We start from the raw sequence: 20,816 nt of genomic DNA, 5'->3' as shown, positions 1-20,816 counted from the left end.
ATCACACTCCCAACTAATGCTGCTGGGTTACTCTCAGAGCAGAGCAATCTGCTCACATGCACGATGCTGTCTAGGCACTCTCAAAAGCCTTTGGACCAAACTTCTACTATGCTCTCTTGACAAGTGGAACTTGAAACAATGAGGAGATCTGGCTTAGGGTCTAGCTGTGACTGAAGTCTACTCCTAAAAGAGGAAACAAAAAAACAAATACTAACCTTATTTGAAAATAAACAGGCAAATTCCATTTGTTGTTAAAGCTGTGGTAGGAAGGATGAGATCTTAACCTTTTCACACTGGCCTGTGAGCCACACTGTCGTTCAAATTTCCGTACAAAATCCATACTAGTAGTGTACTTCTGTATAAAGAGAATGAGCACTCCGATCACTAGTAGCATCCCATTAAACAACGAAGACCACAATCCATTCAACGAAACTGCTGTATCGGACTACAGTTACGCTGAAGATTTAGAGTGTGGTGACAGTTCCCCATCAACTAATCATAAGAGCTAAAATCCTGGACTGTAGTGAAACCAAAACTAATTGTCCAGTAGGTACTTATTCTATGATAAGGAAAATTGGTTTACAGACTAAGTTATGTTAACTCACTGTTACAATTTTTAGAAATGTTCTGCACAAAATTGTCTGCATTAGCAGCTTTGCCAGCTCAGAGGTGCATCGATATCTCTGAACTGAAACAATGGCCTGGGGAAAGAGAGAAGGGGGAAAGAAGGCGGCAAAACAGTGCTGCACAGTACTAGGAACAAGTCAGAAAAATTGAAGTAAAGGAATACAACAAATGGAAATAAAACAGGGACAGAATACAACAAAAATACACATAACCAACACACAAGAGAATGAAAGCATTATTTTTTTCCCTATTATATAGGATCTATATTATGGGAAGTTGTACAACTGGTTCTCTAAATATACCCGCTTTTGTAAACCCTAAATATTTGCAACAGAATTTAGAACAACTCCAGATAAGCTAACCCCTTCAACTGCACACTTTTAACTAGATGTTTAGAAATAGTATTAGTATACTGGAAAGCAAAGAGAAGTTATATTACTGCCCAAATGCACTTTTGGCTTATTCTCAACACTAAGTTATTAATACCTAAACAGCAACAAAACAAATCAAATCACTGGTAGTGTTTTGTGAAGCAGAAAGCCACAAAACACTTGAGTTAAAAACAGAGGCCAAATAGTATATAAAAATTCTATTTCACACAACAGACTTAACACAACATGAAGGTTGTTCAAATCAAGGAGTCAAAAATATAGATTATATGCAAGTTTCAAGAAAAAAATACACACTTAAAACAAATTGTACATGTCTCACTGAAATTATAGTGTGCTTATTAAGCCATTGATAACTTTATGAAATAAGCTCAAGTGAATCACAGTGTTTCTGACTGCTGCAGTAAAAGCAGCAGCAGGACTGTAGGCTTTCACCACAGTCCACAGCACTATGTGAAGGATGTACTGAGGTTCTCTTATGAGGCAGTAAAACATTGACAGGAACAGGCCCAGAGTGGCTGCTTACAGTTTCTGCTCACAGTTTTGGCACCACTGGACCTGTACTGACACAGGCAAGAAGCTTTGGTGCTGCATACCTCAGTACCCCTGTAAGCTTCTGTTAAGGGTATAATTACAGCACCTATTTCTTTTGACATGGCAGTTTCAGCATGTGAAAAAGATGCTTTGGAAATTGCACAGAAGCTTTTAAATAACTACTTCTCTTCCAAAGTGGCTTTATTTGCAACACAATGGAGTTGTAAAAGGTACAGTAGTTAAACACAGAATGAATGACAGCTTAGTGCTTTTTCAGGCCTCTTTTCTTAGATAATAAACCCAGCACTCCAGAAAGGCAAACAAGGCATTATTCCTCTGCTGCCTTAAGTATTAGAGATATAAACCAAATACTCTGAAAAGACCTACCACTTTCAAAAATAGCAGACAACTCAGAGATATTTATCTAGTTATTAATAACATTATGTCCAAGAGTAGGGAACTGCAAGACTTGTTCCTACTTCAGCTTCCAGGATTTTCTTGTTGATTCCACAAAGTTATTTAAGAGAAGCTAAAGTTGTTACAAGACAACCCTGGGAAGCTCAGAAAGAATGTCTGAACTACGTAGATTAGGATAACTTCTATCTAAGAAGAATCAAGGGTATCCCAGAACTGCTAAAGCCCTAAAAGAAACATTAAATCAAAATGTTTTATTTCTAGGTATGTAATGCCTATCTGGCAAAAGAATTGCAGGTCCATGTATCCTTAACTGAAGACCTTGGGACTTGAACTGTAAATTATTGAACTGAAGCTGTCTAGAGGTAGTCACTTAGATAAAACTTGCTTAGCATAAGCAGCTAAATTTGCTGAAGCCTTAGGCCGCACTCCTAGTTCAGTAAGAAAGGGCCCCAGAGCTGGAAAGATAAGGGAGTTACAAGCAGTCTGCATTCCTGTGCCCCACACTCCGAAAGGGAGGATATCAAGGCTTTGAAATAAGGCCTGCTTGGGCGCCAGGACCTTGGGAAACAAAGCCTCCTCTCACTGCTGAAACAATGCTAATTAAGGGGTCTGGACTATCTCCCCTTCGTCAGGACTTTGGGAGATAACACCTACTGTCCCTGCTGGGGCAGTGTTAATTGCTGGAATTACTATCTCCCCCTCGTCAGGACCTTCAGAGACAGGGGTGGGACCCGGGGAACGAAGAAATCACTAACCAATCAGTGTAAAAGGGAAAATTGCAAACCTGGCAATTTGTTTGTATAAATGCTACTTGAAAAGTTGGAGGGGTGTGCTTGATCTGTGGGAAGCCACCGAGCACCCAGGCTTGTGCAACTCTGAAATAAATAAGCAAATGTCTCTCCTGAGTGTGTAATTATTGGCTTATTGCACACCAGGCAACGAATCCGCTTTTCAGAAAACAAAGTGGGAAACAAAATGCAGCAATTTTCAAACACAGGAATCTAAACTTACAGCTTCAAACCAATGTTTAGGCATAAAAGCACTGTTAGTTTCAAAGGCCTATAGAGGTATGAATCTGACTCAGAAACAAGGGCACAATAACCTGAAGTAGTTTACAAAACTAAAAAAATAAAAAAAAACTCTACCCAAGTAAAGAGCTATTTTAACTTACATACTTGTGATTGCCAGTCTGTGCTTTACTGGATGATTTAAAAATATATATACACACACATACATTTTTTTTCCAACCCCTCCCTCTACCTGTAAAAACCCCTTAACAGGTAAAACTGCATCCTCCAACTTGTCAGCATTAAACCTATACAACATAACCAAACTAACCTGCAGAAGATGACTTTTCTGCATTTTTATCAACTTAGAAAGCAGAACTACAAGATCACTTTCTAAAATCTGCACTGCATTACTTGGTTTACCAGCAATGCAGGAAACCATTTTAAACTTCTGTTGTTGTTGTTTTTCTTAATTCCCAGCTACTCCTACTAGCCTTTACATGGACATAATAGGATTTTGACACTTGACATTTCAGCTTACAGATTTTTTGAGATAAAATATTTTAATGATTTGGACTCTGAATCACTTAAGTAGCCAAAAGTAGTCTGGAAGGTACTTTAGACTGACTACGTGATGTAACAAAGTCAAGTGGTGTATCGGGGAGGGGTTGGTTTTTAAAAACACAGTGGCACCATTGGTCAATATCAGCTTAATATAAGATGACAGCCGTTTTAAAAATAGTTCATATAAAACAGTACGTTCAGCTCTTGTGAAGATAAGAGACATTTTTCTTATGTAAACCAAGCAGCACAGAGGACAAAAGCACAGTGCAGCTCACAACTTGTGGTACACAGTGCATTAGGTGAAAGCTTCAGGAGTGACTGAGGCTTTATGGGAAACTGAGAAGTATTCTCTTTGAGAAAACCTACAGTGTCATTGCCATAACATTACCGGAAATTTCTTTAACTTTTTTTCTGTTTGCTCCTTATTTAGACCCAATCCTGCAAACATTCACTGTCATGCTTGCCTGCCTTCAATTATTCACTGTATCTGCATAGAAGAGATCTTAGAAGTCAAAGGCGAAAGTTATGTATTTAGTAGTGACAGTTTCGCATGAACACAGGATAAGGAATTTACCCTGTGAACCTCCACTAGCAATCCATTTAACATTTCCCTAAACTATTTGTCCTGATCTGCCTACTATGTCTTCCTTCAGACAATTTATCACTGCCTGACATCTCCATTTGGAAAGAAAACATTTCACAATAATCACAAATCAAGCTGCAAGGAAAAAAAAAAGAAAAAAAATCCAAGTATTTCAGTAATCATGGTTAAATACAGACAAAGAGCACACGAGAAAAAGCAGAAAGCTCGTTTTCTACTTTGTGACATTTTAATAAAGTACTGCCAGAGCCAATCTTCATACTAGACCAAGCAATCTGTTTCAACATTAGTAAGAGACCATCTTTTACAGGCAGAACAGCTTTGTTCCCAAAGATGAAAATACAAGACTGACAAGTACTTAAAATTCAATTCATAATACAAGCTTGTCTCATACAGTTTGTGATACTAAAGAAAATAGTTCTTTTATGTTCTAAACCTTATCACACGTTGCCTCCGAGCATTTTCGTTCTTTTAGTTGCCTTCTGCTGCACTTCTAGTCACAACATCACCCACAGTACTGAAAGAGTGCAAAGGCTAAAACAAGCAGATGAGACAAAGAATATTTCTTAATTTTTCCACAGTACAGCACAAGCTGTAACCCAGATATTTAATTAACACAACAGCCCTTCCTATACAGAAGTCCCAGTCCTGAACAAACATTGGAGTCATCCATCCCTGCCTTCATTTATGTAGCAATTCTACAACTAAAAAAGAATATCTACTGCCAAAGCAAATATTAAGGCCAAATTCACATGACTAAATGACTTCCGATAACTTCTGTATGAGGTTTGAGGACACATTTGATGGAAGAATCAACTCCTATGGAAATTAAATCAAGTGATATGAGATAATTTCCTCTGAGATATGCAACAAAATGAATTCACACATAAGCAGCAGGGAAAAAAAGCTAGAGAACATGATTTATTCAGTTGTTCTGTGTGTTGAAGGAATGACAAATGAAACAAATTAAAATTAATTACCTCATGAAACACATCTGGGTTTCCAGGATTAAACAGTGATGGTAATTTCTCTTCTAAACCACGTACTATTTCTGGCCACACTGAATTGACTAAGAAATCATATCCGGGAACAATATTTGCTTTTTCACTGAAATAAAATTGCAATTATTCCAAGGTTATATTTCACCACTAGGCTTCTATTTGGAGGTAGTGATAACTAAAAGACAAGGGCTGAATTAGAGATAATGTAATTAAGCTTTTTTTTTTTTTTTTTTTTTTTTTTTTTTTTTTTTTTACGTAGGTATGATGTTGATTTGCTTAAACCGTTCTTCCTTCGAGGTTTCCTATCTGATCTCGTCTCATCAAATACAAGGTATTTTTACAATTCTTAAAGTGTTTTCAAATTTTATCAGGTATTATGTATTCTACAAGCATGTTTTGGAAAGTAAGTACTTTTCAGCTGTTAAAACTTGAAAATACGGAAGTAAAAGTAGGAGTTAATGGCTCCAAACTTCAGAGATACCAAGTAGGAGTAACACAATGGAAAGAAATGAAACTCTTTTGTTCTTCTAAGCTGTATTTATGTATAATTTCGTGCTTCCAAGCAAAAGATTAAGAGTTACCTTGACTGTGGAAATTTATAAATTGAGAGCAGAAGAGACACAAGCACCTACTCCAGTTCAGTGCACTACAGCACAAACTAGAATCATTCTATTATTAGAAAGAAAGATTAAAATTTGCTGATGGATTAAAATTGAAACGTTAGTAAAATTTAGAGTCACTAAAAACTCAGCAATGGATGACTAATTAGCGAAGCAGTTCTGCAGTCCCTAGGGGCTACACTCATAGTTCTGCTAATTACAGCAGTCTCCTAAATTAACTAGCCTGTGGACAGATGAATAACTGGATACAATTGAGTAGACCTGAATTATGTAAACTTCAAAACAGGCAATTTAATTGCAAAAGGAATTAGCACTTTGAACAGATAGTGGAAGTACTATACAAATCAATTAAACCTGAAGTTGCAGTACATGCACTAAACTAGTCAGACCTCTGGGGACCATCTCTACTTTTTTTTTTTTTTTGTCATTTAATGTATGCTGACAACCCAGTAACTTTTGAACTTATTTTCCAATAGCTTTATTGTGCCCTTCTCCTTGGATGAAGTGCACAGCCACATCTCCTTGATTCAGTTTTACTACTAAAATACAGGATTCTTCCTTTCACTCCTCTCAAGTTGTGGGCCTCAGCACCAAAAAAACCTGTTCACTGTTTTGTTTTTAAAATTATGGACATGAGAAATCAGCCTTAACTATGAATCTTCAGGAAAGGCCAGATAAGTCATCTGTGCATGGGAGGTAATTTTGCAAGTCATTTCCTAAGTATATGATATTTACCATAACTTTTAACTGCAACTCAAAGAAGCCCCAGGATATTTACCTTGAAATAGCTCCCCCTGTTACTTCACGCAAGAGACGGCAATGATGCGGAACAAACTCCAATAGCTTATTGTACATAGCCTGAAGGCCATTGGGATGCGATTGAACATACTGTTCCACAATCACCTGCCAGGAAGAGCTGAATGTTAATTGAGGAAAAGTGAATATGAAATACAGTAATGTAAGATTCACAGTCTACTCACTCAAAACTCCTAATACGATAACCCCCAATACTGCAATACTCAGTATATTACTTTTCTGTATCATAGTTTCCAAACTATAATACAGAATTCAAGCTTGCCAGCTTGAATTATTTTCCTTCATGCAGCACTAACTGGCATGACTGGCCACCAGAATGGGAATGAGCTTCTTCCTTTTAAATGTTAGCTACTGCACCTGGCTCCCTACCCACAGCACACATCACTATCACCTGAAACAGCCCATAAAGGTAAATGGGTGACTGGTATTAGCCAGTTCAATCCAACCTGAGAACAAAGTCAAAAACTTCCTTAAATTTGGAGTTAGTTGATCCAATCCAAAATGCACATAAGCCAGTAGCCAAGAATCTTGTGTGGTGATGCTAAGACTTTCATGCAGCTAGCAATGCATTTTGACAGGACAGTACTTCAAGCCCTGTGAAAGAGAGCCTCTGCCACAAAGAGAAGTCAGACAGTAGGTGGACAATTTCTTGGTATTTTTTCATCTGTCTGAACATTTTTGCCTTTAGCTACATAAACAAGCAGAATGGTGCAGAGGTGGGGGACAAATAGGTACTGGAGAAATCAAGATGAGAGGAAGACCTGTCCCCCATTCTAACAGCTGCTACAGTTTTAGCAAGCACTCAAAGAAGTCTGCTCTTAACGGGGTAGGTGGCAGTTCTACTCCCCCTCCCATCCAAAACGCAGAAGCTGCCTTTGCTTTGTAAATGTGTGCACATACAAAGCAAAAACTGAAAACTCTGACATGCAGAAAAGCAGCAGCCTATTGACAATGGCATACAGCTCAGGCTTTAACAGACTATTTATTCACTGAGAAAGGAAAGAAAGGGAAGAGAAAGGCAAGAATTCAAACTCTCAGCTACTAAGTCAAAAAAAAAAAAAAAAAAAAAGAAATCCTGACTGGGGGGTAGGGGAGAAATAGTAATTTCTTTTCCCTGTCTTGATTTAGAAAGCAAATCCTTCAACAAGATTTATACAGATTAACTCTATACTTTCCTTGGTTGGGAACATTACATGGCAAACAGCCACTAAATGAAAAACACACAAACACACACAAACACAAAACCAAAAAACCAAAAAAACCCAAAAAACCCCAAAAAACAAAAAACCAAAAAACCAAAAAAACCCCCAAAAAACAAAAAAACAAAAAAAACCAAAAAAACCCCCAAAAAACCAAAAAAACAAAAAAACCAAAAAAAAACCAAAAACCCCCCAAAAAACCCCCAAAAAACCCCAAAAAACCAAAAAAACAAAAAACAAAAACCAAAAAAACAAAAACCAAAAAAACAAAACCCAAAAAACAAAAACCAAAAAACCAAAAACCAAAAACCAAAAACCAAAAAACAAAAAACACACAAAAAAAAACAAAAAAAAACAAAAAAAAAACAAAAAAAACAAAAACACACAAAAAAACCCAAAAAACCCCAAAAAACAAAAAAAACAAAAAACAAAAAAAAAACAAAAAACAAAAAAACAAACAAAAAAAACCAAAAAACCAAAAAACCAAAAAAACCAAAAAAAAACCAAAAACCCCCAAAAAAAACCCAAAAAAAACCCCAAAAAAAACCCAAAAAAACCCCAAAAAAAACCCAAAAAAAACCCCAAAAAAACCCCCCAAAAAACCCCAAAAAAAACCCCAAAAAAACCCCCAAAAAAACCCCCAAAAAAACCCCCAAAAAAACCCCCAAAAAAACCCCCAAAAAAACCCCCAAAAAACCCCCAAAAAACCCCCAAAAAAAACCCAAAAAAAACCCCAAAAAACCAAAAAAACCCCAAAAAACCCCAAAAAACCCCAAAAAAACCCAAAAAACCCCAAAAAACCCCAAAAAACCCCAAAAAACCCCAAAAAACCCCAAAAAACCCCAAAAAACCCCAAAAAACCCAAAAAAACCCAAAAAACCCCAAAAAAACCCAAAAAAACCCAAAAAAACCCCCAAAAAAACCAAAAAAAACCAAAAAAAACCCCAAAAAACCCCAAAACAAAGCAAATACCTTAACATAACTTATGCATTTATGCTCAAAAAGGCACATCAGTCTAAGAAAAATGAACTGCAGTACTGCCTAAAGGTACATATTCAGTACTTTCAGAAACAACATTCACATTACTTTTATGGGTCTTAATAAAAGTGTTAGCTCTATACTTTGAGCCGTCTCATCTTTTGTAAGATATCAGTAGAGAACAAACTGTTTTAAACATCCTGAAAGCAGAGAAAGAAAAAAATACCTCACATCGTACTGCTTCTCATTACAGGTTTACTGAGCAAAGAGAATGTTAAATATCTCCATTTAAAGAGTGATAGTAGTTTAAAAAAAAAGTAAAGGTACATGAATAGAGTAACTCAGCACTCAAAGACACTAAGAAGTGCTTTGGATTACAGAGGCAATGACAAGAGGGAGTAGATCTATCCTGCTTTCTATTAACACGCACAGATAGAAACAAGTGTGTATGTTCAATCACCAAGACAATGCTTGTACGTTAATGTTTTCCTCCCTGCAGATACAATAGTGAAAGCTTTGGACCATTTGTCACAATTAGTATTACTGAAAGGTCTGTAATGCTAGTTTTAGCGCAACAACTTCACTGTTCAGGTGCTGGCCTAATACAACTTATTCTATAAGGACAGTGAATTTAACACACTTATGAAATACTCTTATAATCCAGTGACAGCCAAGGAAACTGCTTGCATTAGGACAATCAGCACTAGAAATTATGTTGTAAAAGGGCAGTGATTCAGATCCCATTAGGGAAAAGATATCTCTGAAATGGTACGCAGTCATCACCTGAACTGAACAGAATTTCCAACATACTGCAATGATGAATATGTCAACATTTAGTGCCAACCCCCTCTTAAAGGGTTAAAAAAAAGTGTTGGTATTATGGAAACATCACTTCAGGACATTCATTAAAACCATAATAAACTTTTTTTATGTGGTTATTTCAAACAGAGCAGAGTATCAAATTTCTTAAAAATGCATCTTTATTTTTTTCATTAGAAGCTTGAAACTCAGTTTACCATGACAAAATTGTAGGTTCATAAAAATACTTTATGGCAACTGCAGCCAATGCAGACCAGGAAAACTGAGCTGCACTGACTTACTGACTGCTATGCTATTGTGGCAGGTTAATTAATGAATCTTTTTTCTTTTTTGGAGGGAAGAGGGTATGGGATAGAAAAACAGGGCTGAGAAAAGGTAGTCTTATACCTAGTGTAGAGAAAAATTCAGACAAAATATTACACGCTGAACTACAGAACCTTCATCGGTAGTTAAAAGTTTTTCCTCTACACTGGCAATTCTAGGGCATCTCCCAGGATTACATTATCATCAGCTACAACAAAAAGAAAAGTAGCTTACCAATGGTTCAGGCCAGAAGTAGCAAGAACAAACAAGGCTACAAGAAGGCTAGGAACCATTTTATAGGTAGCAGCATAGCAAAATTTGCACAGTCAAGAGAATTAGCAGAAAGTCCCCTAGTTTCAGAAAATTCAATCAATACTTTGGGACTGGCCCAGCTTAAAACTAGTGGCCTACTAGAATGAGTTTCCTCATGAATTGACTCTGGCCATCTGACACATTTTTCCCTCCCAGAGTGCAGCAAATGCTCCCCAAACACACACTCGTTCCTTCTCCTGCAAATGTCCTGGTATAGCTTGGAACAGCAGAAACTCCTTTCCTCATACGATGGGAAGAACTGGGCATTGCACTAAGAACTATTATCTCTGCATTTGGCTAGTACAGAGTCAGACAGAAAGGCACATCCCAGATCTGATCCAATTTCCATAGACATCCACCAATCCAGAGTAAATTGTATTTTATTTTAGTCACATCTGGCATCACTTAAGTTTTTTTCCCTCCTGCCGAAGAAATATATGATGTAGGTAACAAGAATCCTAACTGGATATAACCAAAATTGGTGGCAGACAGATACAGAATTTCTCCACTCTCTTTCCTTAAGCAGGAACAACAAATACATTGAAATCACGTGAGGGTTCAAAATAGTACAAAGCCATTTTGAAGCTGCTAATAGAAGAAATAAATGTGCTTCCAAGTCAATTTTCCCAGGATTTTTGATTTTATCTTACCTCATCTACGTAAGGTTTTACAAGCACTTGACCAACTAACGCCTCTGCATCTCGTGTTTTGTCAATAGTTGCATAAGTGCGAAGACAGTGACGTATTATGTCAACATTTGAAGTCTGCAGGCCTTCCAAGAGCAGCCCTTCCAGAGACTGCTGCAACATTGCTGTTATTCCAGCAATACGCTATGAAGAAAAACCAAATGTAGTTTTAAAAACAAAACAAAACAACCAACCTCCTCTACACACACACATACACACATGCACACCATTGCCATCACCAGTGAGGTAAAATTCTTTTGGAAATAACTAATTTCAGGTTTCAATTTTCAATTAAAAGGTACACAAGTTGTGACAACTGTCACTACTAAGTGAACATTACAACAAGCTAAAAGGGTTGCAGGTGCCATTTAACATAGTATTTATTATAATAAGTTAAATAAAAAATGCAGTTTCCACTATATGTTGAAAGTTATCTGCTAATTTAAGGTCATATTTATACTGAAGAAATAGGTCAATAATTGTTCCCTGTTCACCACTCTGTAGGTTGATACACAAAAGCTTTTCAGTAAGTTACCAGAAATAACAACTGTAGGGTTTATCCCTCAGGGTCAAAGGCTAAAGTAACAGTGTGTTCCCAGCACTACTTGTCACATTACTGCAAAACAAGGACACTGAATTACACTGGCAAAAAATGACATGCCATTAGATTGCTTCTGGTTTCTGCCAAACAGCTGCTTCTGTCAACAAATATTCTGGTTTGCTAACCGTTTTTCCTGATCTCCTGCAACATCTCCTCCACTAAATCCAACTCATTGCTACACTACCTACAGACACACTCCTGGCCTGTCACACTCAGCTAGAATTCTGTATTTGAAGCAAGTTCAGCATCATACGTTAGTCTAGTTACAGTTGAGCTACCAGTTTAATCAGTCAAATCTTCCCTTGTCTTTTCGTATACGGTATTGTGTTCATTCATCCTAAAGTGATTTATTTTTTATTTATTTATTCTTAAATGATCACAGACTCCATTCTGAACATCTGAAGCCAGTAACTCAATTACTTACTAGTCACGAAAAATATGATCTGGTGATCCTTAGCAGCAACAAGTACAGGACAGAAGTTCTGGTCAGTATCATTAAGGAAGTAACACAGCGGGGAAACATCAAGGGTCCTCCCACCGTAAGTACTACTCTATTGCTCACATTTAGTCCTGTTACCATCCATGCTTGATAAATCAGCGGCCAGGACAGTCTTGTGAACTGTCCATAAATCAAAATGGTACTGAAAGTCTTCAACTGAAAGAAGTTTAGACTGTCGGTCTCATGCACATAAGGAAAAACCGGAATAATGGAGTATCTCATTAGCTCGGAAAGCCATCAAGGATGACAGCGTCCATGCTAATCAGCTTAAAGTATTACCCATCTCTATTTCGCAATATTGACACTGCCTACCTTTAAGTACTAGTCTTCCCTAGTTCCCGCTCTCCAATGAATGGATAGGGAAGGGGCGGGGGGAGGAAAGCACTGATTCATCTTTCACAGTAGACAGTTATTAAAAAGAGATAAGCCTCCTGGCTTGGATACCCAGAGTTGGGCGGCAAATATCACCAAAAGACAAACTTGAATAAATTCAAGTCAGTCACTCAGTATGCTCACTCCATTTATTTTCTGGTCTGTACAGGGCAGCTACAAAAACGCAACATAAACCTCTAGAACCAGGCCTCACCAGCAATAATGCAAGATATATCAGGCTGACAAAAATACATCTGTTCTATCTCCTACTCTTATCCTAAGTTATTTACCCTAATAAAGTTAGAAAACAAAGCATAAATACTCAGAGGAAATAAGGCTTCCAGTCAAATGACAAAAAACCTTCTTGAAACTCATTTTCCCCATAAACTAATTAAATAAAACTCTACAGAAATAGACATTTGTCTGCTAATTATATTGTTTTTACTTGATCCCATGAGCATTAAGGTGATTATTATGCAATACTTACTGGTCTCACTTTGTCCAAAAGGGGCATTCCTTTGCTTTGTACTGCATGAAATTGTAGTTGGTTAAATTCTGTGGCAATTCTCTCTAAAACCTGTCCAGTTAAAAGTGGGCTGGAACAGAGACAATACATGCAAAATGAGAATACACAGTAAGATCCTTTCAAATCAACTCCCTTTTATTTGAAGCAGACAGATAATGCTCTCCCCAAATTTTTGTGGTTTAGGCTAAATATTTGGTATTCTAATGATAAAGGTACTACTACAGTCATACAATAATAATCTGTTTCTTCCAGATTACATGACTAGAACTGCTTTGTATCTAGGTAGATATGAAATATGAAATGCATGAGGCAGAAGCTGTGAGGTCTGGCCTCTGCAGCATAGAGCACCGTTTTCTAAGTGATACCATTGCTTATTGTCATATGAAAAGTCAGTTTTAGAAAGCTGAGCAACTGTGGTAAGAGCTTTTCACCATCCAGATTTGTTTCTTATTTCCCTTCCCTGTCATGTGGGAAAAATTAATGACAGGCATCTCTAGAGAAACAGTCCTACCCTCACTTCTCCACAGTGCCAATAACTACCCTAAATTTTGAGCCACTCAAGTACAATCTTGCTTCCAAACTTGATTCTGTAAAGTGCCTTACCTTGCCTGAGAAGGTTTGCATATGCTTTGTCCCTCTAGATATTAATGTATTCTTTTGCCCATCTCCCCCATTCATCACTACACGGTCCAGTGTAGAGAACTAAAGAGCACCAGAGACAGTTTCAAATTCAAATGAGAACATGAAATTGTCTTTCTCCCCCATCGTAAGTTGCACTTTATTTGTATTCAGGTGAACACTTTCAAGCACATAGCTAATGCATCAGTTCCCAAACTGGCAGAAACAAATCTTCCATTCCTCCCCAAAGGTAGAGGGAGAGGATACTTTCCATGAAGCTGTTAAACAGAACTTGGAGCCTGGCTGGCATCTGTCATAGAAGTTTTCTTCTGCCAGAAGTACTGCCTGGGTGGCTTGCCTGCCTTGGACTATTCTTGTATCAGTCCTTTCATTTATGTATAAGCAGAGAAAACAAGAAGAGCTATTTCACATTTTACTTCCAAACAATATTGCAATAAACTGTGGATCTGCAGGACTGTAGAAAGTACATCAGACTTGACAAAACTAGTGACTTACAGAGGCGGGGCGGGGGGAAATCACTGTAAGCTAACTTCAAAAAGTGCACATTATCACTGAGCGCACCTCAAATAATTCAGAACTTTGGAGGTTATGTGTTCTGTGAATAACCAGCATGCAGAAGATTAAACCTGAGAAAAGTATTAAACTGATAGTCACTTATTCTATCATACAGTTACCATCCAAAGCTGAAACCCAATGTTTGTACATTCCACTACAGCAATACTACAAAGTTAAGTTAATCTCATCAGTTACCAACAAAACTGATGTTTTTTTTAATTACCTGTTTCCCTCTAACGATGAGAATTCTTTAGTGCTTTGGGAATGTAGAATTTTCTCAATTTTCTCAACTGACTGAATAACGTGAATAAGTCTCAGGACACACATCTGTAATTAAAGAAAGATTTTTTTAATGTCCCAGTTTATATTACCTGATAACTCTGAAGGTTTTTTGGTTGACTTCCATTTGGCTGGTGTAAGCTCTGTCCCTCCAACTTGAATCGTGTCTCAGTTAAAAGTGTTGCTCATATAGGTCCATAAAAGCCCACAAACAGTGTTTGTCACGGTTGGACAACATCCATTTTTATACCCGAGTTATTCCAAGCTGGGCAGAGAGACCAATGTTAGGTCCCCTTCGCCCCCAATTTAAACTTCTATTTCAATTACATTCACAATGTGCAAGTTTATACACCACCACAAGTAGGAAGAAAAGAGCAATTAAAAAGCCAACCAAACCATACCTACATGTTTTTGGTCAATAAAAGAAAATATGGATTTACAATCAGTTAGACACCATAAATAAGTATGCCACCCAAAACTTCAACAACTATTTTTACAAGTGCAAAATCCCTGCACAGTATGCATCTAGACAACCTAGAGCTTTTTAAAATTTCTTTTTCATTGGTTTAATGGCAAAAACAAAGGTCACTCTAATAGGACCTTTTCAAGAGAATCATTTGCCTGCTGTACCTTTTTTCTTCTAATATCTTCTTGTTTAGACATCTGATCATCTACTGCTTGAATTCCTTCACTGACACATGACTTAAGACTCTGTAAGAGAGAAATTCAGTATGAAAAGCTGGCTTCCGATTATGGAGGAGAGTTTTAAAAACCTTAACTCAAAATCTAAGCTCTAACTTTAAAGACATTAAACATTTGCCAGTCCTCACATACTGCCATTTTTTTACTTAATTATTCTCCCCTCCAAAACACACTCAAAGACAGAAGAAACAAGAGACACTACATCAACTTCCTTCAAACTGAACAGATCAGAAATAAGATAAAATAACTGAAAGTATAACTTGTTCTCAAAATACTGCCACCACAAGTATCATTATTTCAGCCAAAATTGTTATTTTAGTTACTTACAGAGAACAAACCATACATTTACCTTTCACATAAGACTAGGCGATAAAACAAGCATGATTTTAGGCCTTGAAACTAAAGTTTTAAATCGGATTTAGAATAGCATTTCTCGTACAGTAAGATAGGTGTGTAGAATGTAGAAATATTTCTGTTTTAAACATCAAGGCTGAGCTATTTTGAAGGAACATTTATGCAACAAACTTCCCTTTGAACCAGCTGCAAAGAGAAAGATCATCAAGAATTGCCCTTCACTAATTTCAAGCCACTGTGGAAGAATAAGAAAGAAGTAGAAAGAAAAGGTCTTTAAGAGGATGATCTTTAAAGGTTAAACCACATGACTGAGCAAGAAGTGTGTGTTGTATCTAGCTTATTTAGTACCATCTTTAAGTTACTCAAGTAGTAAAATAGTGTTAATATTTCACTATAGACTCATCTTGTAAAATAGTGTTAATATTTCACTATAGACTCATCTTGCAAGGGTCCACTCATGTACATGCTTAAGGAATCCTTTAACTCTTGACCGGAAGGGACTATAGAGAATGAAAGTTTATTGCTACTACACCTGCTTGAAAGCACAGTACCTCTCATTACCTTCACTAACAAGTTAATTTTCAAAGAAGAGTTTCTTAAAATAATTATTAACATGAATAAAGAATGCATCTATATCATATAAAAGTGATCTGAAGTTTACCAAACTGTGTACGATGATCGTTTTGAACATACCATAACTTCTTCTCTTAACTGTCCCAAGGGTACTGAAAGCTGATTAAGAGCCTTGTCCATGCCAACCTAAAGAAATTACCATAAAAAAAATTTAAGTTCACATGTGAATTACTGACAGAGCCTATCATTTTATAGATACTGAAAAAGAACTGAGATAAGACACCCCCCTTTATACTGTCTTCAGTTTTAAGTACAATGCAAAAATATGTTTCTTTATGCCTCCATTAAAAGAACCAGACTGTTTGTCACACAAAGACAAAAACGAAAGAAAACCTAGACCTATGAAACTTATCTTCCAATAAAAATGATAAACCTCAATCTTGGACCCTGTATAACCTGATAAATTGGAGTGAAAGAGTAGCAGATACAGTGGACAAGTCACTTTCATCTGAAAATAAATTACAATTCTCAATGGAGAGAGTCAGATTTCTTTTCTTTTTTTTTTTTTTTTTTAAACTTACTACAGTCCACATACTTTTAAGATTCCTAAGAATCCCTTGGAATGGGCATATTTGTATCTTTGCCATTCAATTTTAAAGATTTATTCAAGTTTTATAACTATCACCAGTTGAAAAAAAAAGTGTTTGCCTTAAGTCTACCTTCATAATGAATTTAATCTTTTTAAGATGAAAAGCATTCATCTAAAAGTTATTATGGGACAACAGCAGTTTTGCACAAAAGCTAAGCTCTTCAGGTATGGTCTTTCAGTTTCTCTTACTGCAAGGGGCTGCAGTTTAAAACATTTTAAAATCTAACAATGCCAAAATAAATGCCATGTACTTTCTAATACGGAAAATAAAAATCACACCAAAACACACGAAATTTGAACTACACAGTACAACTTAAGAACACTTACTAGGTTTGTTGAGAGATTAACAAAGTCAGCATAATCCTTATTTATGAGTTCTACCATGGCAGTTTTAAGGAGTCTGTAATAGAGCTCCAGATCCTCTCTGAGCTCTTCCAACTGCACACGCTTCCTGCAGTCAGATACAAAGTGGTCAACATCGAAATCCGGCTGAAAATGAAACAGGAAATAGAGAAGGATGCAAATAAAAAAAGTTCAAACCAAGAACACACATGATCCCTCTCCCTCAGAATAAAGTGTTCCATATGCAAGTAAACTGATCAGTTGACTTGAAGTCCAAGAACAATAAAATATGTAAGTCCTAATAGCTTCCTAGTCCAGCAAGGATACTGTTTTCCAGTTTATACTGTATTACATTATTAGAAACAAGAGCCAGTTTTCCTGCAAGGTGCAAAATGCCTACTATGAGACCTCAGTGAGATTTCAGAGTATTACACATTTTCCCAGATCTAACCTATCTTGCAGCACTACAGATTTACTTTTGATAACATGAATGCTACTTTTCAGTGAGTATTGAGGCTGAATGTAGGTTTTTAAATGCTCTGTACAGTGTAAGTTAGAGGAAGATCCTAGGGTGCTCTTTCCCAAAAGGAAGCATTTTACCACCTATAACAGAAAATACAGGTCCCTCACAGTTCTAAGGTAGAAATGAAAGCTTTCTTTTTTCTTAAGCAATACTATCAAATCTTCCTAAAGTCTAGCCTGTTATACACAAAAAGTATCACTGCAACTGTAAAGAATTCATGTTTAACAGGACTACAAATACAACTATTTGACTTGTAAGGAAACACTTGGCAGAGAGGTCCCTCAAGCTGAATAAACTTAATATAGTCAATATTTGATATCAGAGTGCAGAATTGGTATCACTGAGGATTCTGGTTTGGTGTTTCATTGAAAAGACTTCAGAAAACAAATCTATGTGTACCACAGAAGGTGCTGAATGACTGTTAAAATCTGTGTTGCATATAAAGATCTCCAAACCTTTAAATCCATTTTGACCCATGGTCCCAATTTAAATTGGAAGTTATACTGGTGCAACTGATAATAAAGTTGTACTTCTTGGACACTTTTTGCCAGGAAAATAATGCTACTTTACTCTTCCAGTAAAACAGAAACTGCAGAAATCGAAACAAACAAACAATCTACTGCTTTTGTGCCCTTGGCAGGTGATGCCATAGTGAGGACATACTTAAAGCTTTGTTTCCCTTTCAAATTAAATGGAAACTATGCCTCACCTTTGTTCAAATACTATCAATGTGGACATAGGAAACCACAGTGAGAGCATAAAAAAAACAATGTCACTACCTTTTTGGCCTACCATTCACATAAACTGTTGACAGTCACTACTACAAACTTCTGGTTCCTTTGCTCACAGACTTCCAAGTAACTATAATTTACTCCAAAATTCTCTATCTTCTCCACTTGCAAAAAAATTTGGTGAGTCCACATTTTTGCAGTATAGTCTGCTGGGATTAAGAGCTAAGTACATTTTTCTTTATCTGAACCAGTTTTCCATGAAAACTAGTGATTTGTCAAAGAAGTCATGTTTTAGAGAACCCTATCACTTTCAGTACATCTTCTGCTAGAAAGAAAAACAAAACAAAACAACAAACGAAAAACACCCTCCAGCAAACAGCCTGCCAGGTCACCTACCAGCCAAGCCTGCAGCTTTGCAGCAGCTTCACTGCACAAACTACCTCCAAATATCCAAATATGCAATACTCTGGGCCCAAGAGCTTCCAGGCTGTCACATTCCTACAACTCAGGAAGCAGCTGGTTCAGGAGTCTACAAGTCCGCAGTGCTTTAAAGGTTCCTGCTAGAGGCATGAGCTTCCAGATTTTGCTTTCACAGAGCATGAGACAGGTTTTCAGGACAGCCTATCACGAATGCTGCCAGGGCTTTCAGGCTAAAACATCAGTGGGACCATGTGCCTCCAGCCACTGATGCGTGCCTCTGGGCAGTCTGCATAGCTTCTGACTGCAGCAGCAAGCACACAGCCCTGACTGAGCAAAGGCACCACACGCCCCAGGAACCTGACATTCAACATTTTGGTCGTCTCTGTGGGCAGTTACAGTGAAACTACACAATTTTTCACCTGAAACATTGAAAAAGGTATACAAAAAGCCTCACTTCTCCCACTCAAAATATAGAGATCAGTCCTAATGATTTGGAGTTCTTATAAGTTGTAAAGATTCAGTCTTTTATGCTTATTTAAACAAAAATTAAAGTTTCAAACACCAAAGCCTCCTTCTGCTGCAATAAAAGTCTCAGAACAGGACACAGGGCTACAGCATCTCAAATTTACTCATAGGAATTCAGTGGTGGTCAAGGACTTGTAGTTTCCCAAGAAAACTACAAGCAAAGACTCTTTAAAGATGTCAGATTAAAAATCGCTAGCTCTTATTTCACGATTCTAACAGGGGATTCTGCCATCAATTTTCAGAAATAACGTCTTACACAACCCGTTACTTGAAGACTACAGGAAAAAAATCAAGCGTTACAAGCACCCTGGCAAAGGCATCGCAGAGCAGCGATCCAAAGCACAGGCGAACCCCTCAGCATCTTTTCTGTATTTCAGGCACAGACTTATTAAAAATAAATAAATAAATAAAATAAAATAAAATAAAATAAAATAAAATAAAATCACTCGGAGTACTGGCTGCAGGCGGGAGGCCGAGCGCCTGGCCCCGGCCCCACTGTACCCCCCTCCCCCGGCAAGGCCCCGGGCCCCGCGGCGCCCCGCGGCACGGCCGCCCCCCGCCCACCTTCATGAACTCGTCCTTGTCAAAGCAGAGGTTGTCGGGGCCCCGCGGCAGGTTCATCTTCTTCCCCTCCATGACGGCCCCCCGCCGGCCGGGCACGGAGCGGCTCCCCGGCCCCGACACGGCGGCAGGAACCGCCGCCGCCACAGCAACGCCCCCTCCGCCAACATGGCACCCGCCGGCGCCGACGAGGCGCGGGCGGGGCGGGCGCCTAGCGCGGCGCGGCAGCCGCGCGTCCCCACGGCAGCGCCCCCTGGGGGCTCCGAGCGGCACCGGCGCGGGGCGGGGCGCCGAGCCCTCAAAATGGCGGGGGCGCGGAGGAGAGGCCTAGGGGGAGCCTCCCCCAGGGCGGCGCTTCCCGCTGCGCTGCCAGGAAAGCGTCTGCCGCCCGCGGCCCGGTGTCGGCGGGGTAGCTGGGCCGTGCCGCGGGCGTGGGTGCCAGGTACCTGCACGTGGAAATGCCCCGGTCAGATAAAGCCCGTTTCCCGCACGCCTGCTCCAGGCCCTTCTCCACCGCCGTGGCCCTTCGCTGGGCTGGCTCCAGCGAGCCCCTGTCTCCCTTGCGCTGGGGAGCCCGAAACTGGACCCCGTGCTCCGGGTGTGACATAACCGCACCCCCCCGCGCGCGACGAAGTTCCTTCCCCTGTTTCTCACCGGTGTTTCCCTAGAGGGGGCTCCCGCTCGCCGTCTCCCTCCCGCTGTGCGGAGCAAGGCCGTCTGAGCCCTCAGTGCCTCCCTCCAGTGGTGCGATTGCTTTGCAGGACTGTACAGATTTACAGCAAACTGCAGCAGCAAAACTGGGAATCAAGTCAGAGCATAATCCACCTCCTCCATCCTTCTGCTTTTCAACAGACTCTTCTTTCCATCAGGTCTTCTTTCCATGAAAATCTTCTGTTTGAGGTCACTTATGTACTAGCAAACATGAATTTTGCTCTAAAAAGACATCCTGTTGCTGTTCATGCACCTGTTTGCCACCTCAGAATGGAAGGCAGCAAATGATCTCGCACCCCTCACACATACATCTTGCAGATTTAATTTTGTCTCAGTGAGTTGAAACAAGGACCAAGTTCAGACTCCTATGGGAAACAGCAT

At 38.7% G+C, this 20,816-nt stretch overlaps 1 protein-coding gene across 5 annotated transcripts in view; it reads right to left on the bottom strand.

The window, feature by feature from the left end:
• COG2 (component of oligomeric golgi complex 2) overlaps positions 1 to 19,933 on the bottom strand; it is a 35,202-nt gene extending 15,269 nt beyond the window's left edge. For 2 of the 5 annotated variants that reach the window (XM_026117228.2, XM_064509267.1), the window contains exons 1-10: positions 19,728 to 19,933; positions 16,950 to 17,111; positions 16,094 to 16,159; positions 14,975 to 15,055; positions 14,289 to 14,392; positions 12,833 to 12,941; positions 10,838 to 11,017; positions 6,539 to 6,663; positions 5,120 to 5,246; positions 216 to 355 (exon numbers count right to left, since the gene is read on the bottom strand). In XM_026117228.2, coding sequence (XP_025973013.2) covers positions 216 to 355; positions 5,120 to 5,246; positions 6,539 to 6,663; positions 10,838 to 11,017; positions 12,833 to 12,941; positions 14,289 to 14,392; positions 14,975 to 15,055; positions 16,094 to 16,159; positions 16,950 to 17,111; positions 19,728 to 19,799 — 1,166 coding nt within the window. In that variant the 5' untranslated portion in view covers positions 19,800 to 19,933. Of the gene's footprint in view, positions 1 to 215; positions 356 to 5,119; positions 5,247 to 6,538; positions 6,664 to 10,837; positions 11,018 to 12,832; positions 12,942 to 14,288; positions 14,395 to 14,974; positions 15,056 to 16,093; positions 16,160 to 16,949; positions 17,112 to 19,727 lie in introns of those variants that run through there. The other 3 variants (XM_026117229.2, XM_064509268.1, XM_026117230.2) reach the window with 3 other exon arrangements.
• Positions 19,934 to 20,816: the final 883 nt, after the last annotated feature.

Source organism: Dromaius novaehollandiae, chromosome 3, assembly GCF_036370855.1.
Source record: "Dromaius novaehollandiae isolate bDroNov1 chromosome 3, bDroNov1.hap1, whole genome shotgun sequence".
Taxonomy (NCBI): domain Eukaryota; kingdom Metazoa; phylum Chordata; class Aves; order Casuariiformes; family Dromaiidae; genus Dromaius; species Dromaius novaehollandiae.
This window is presented reverse-complemented; position numbering and strand designations above follow the sequence as displayed.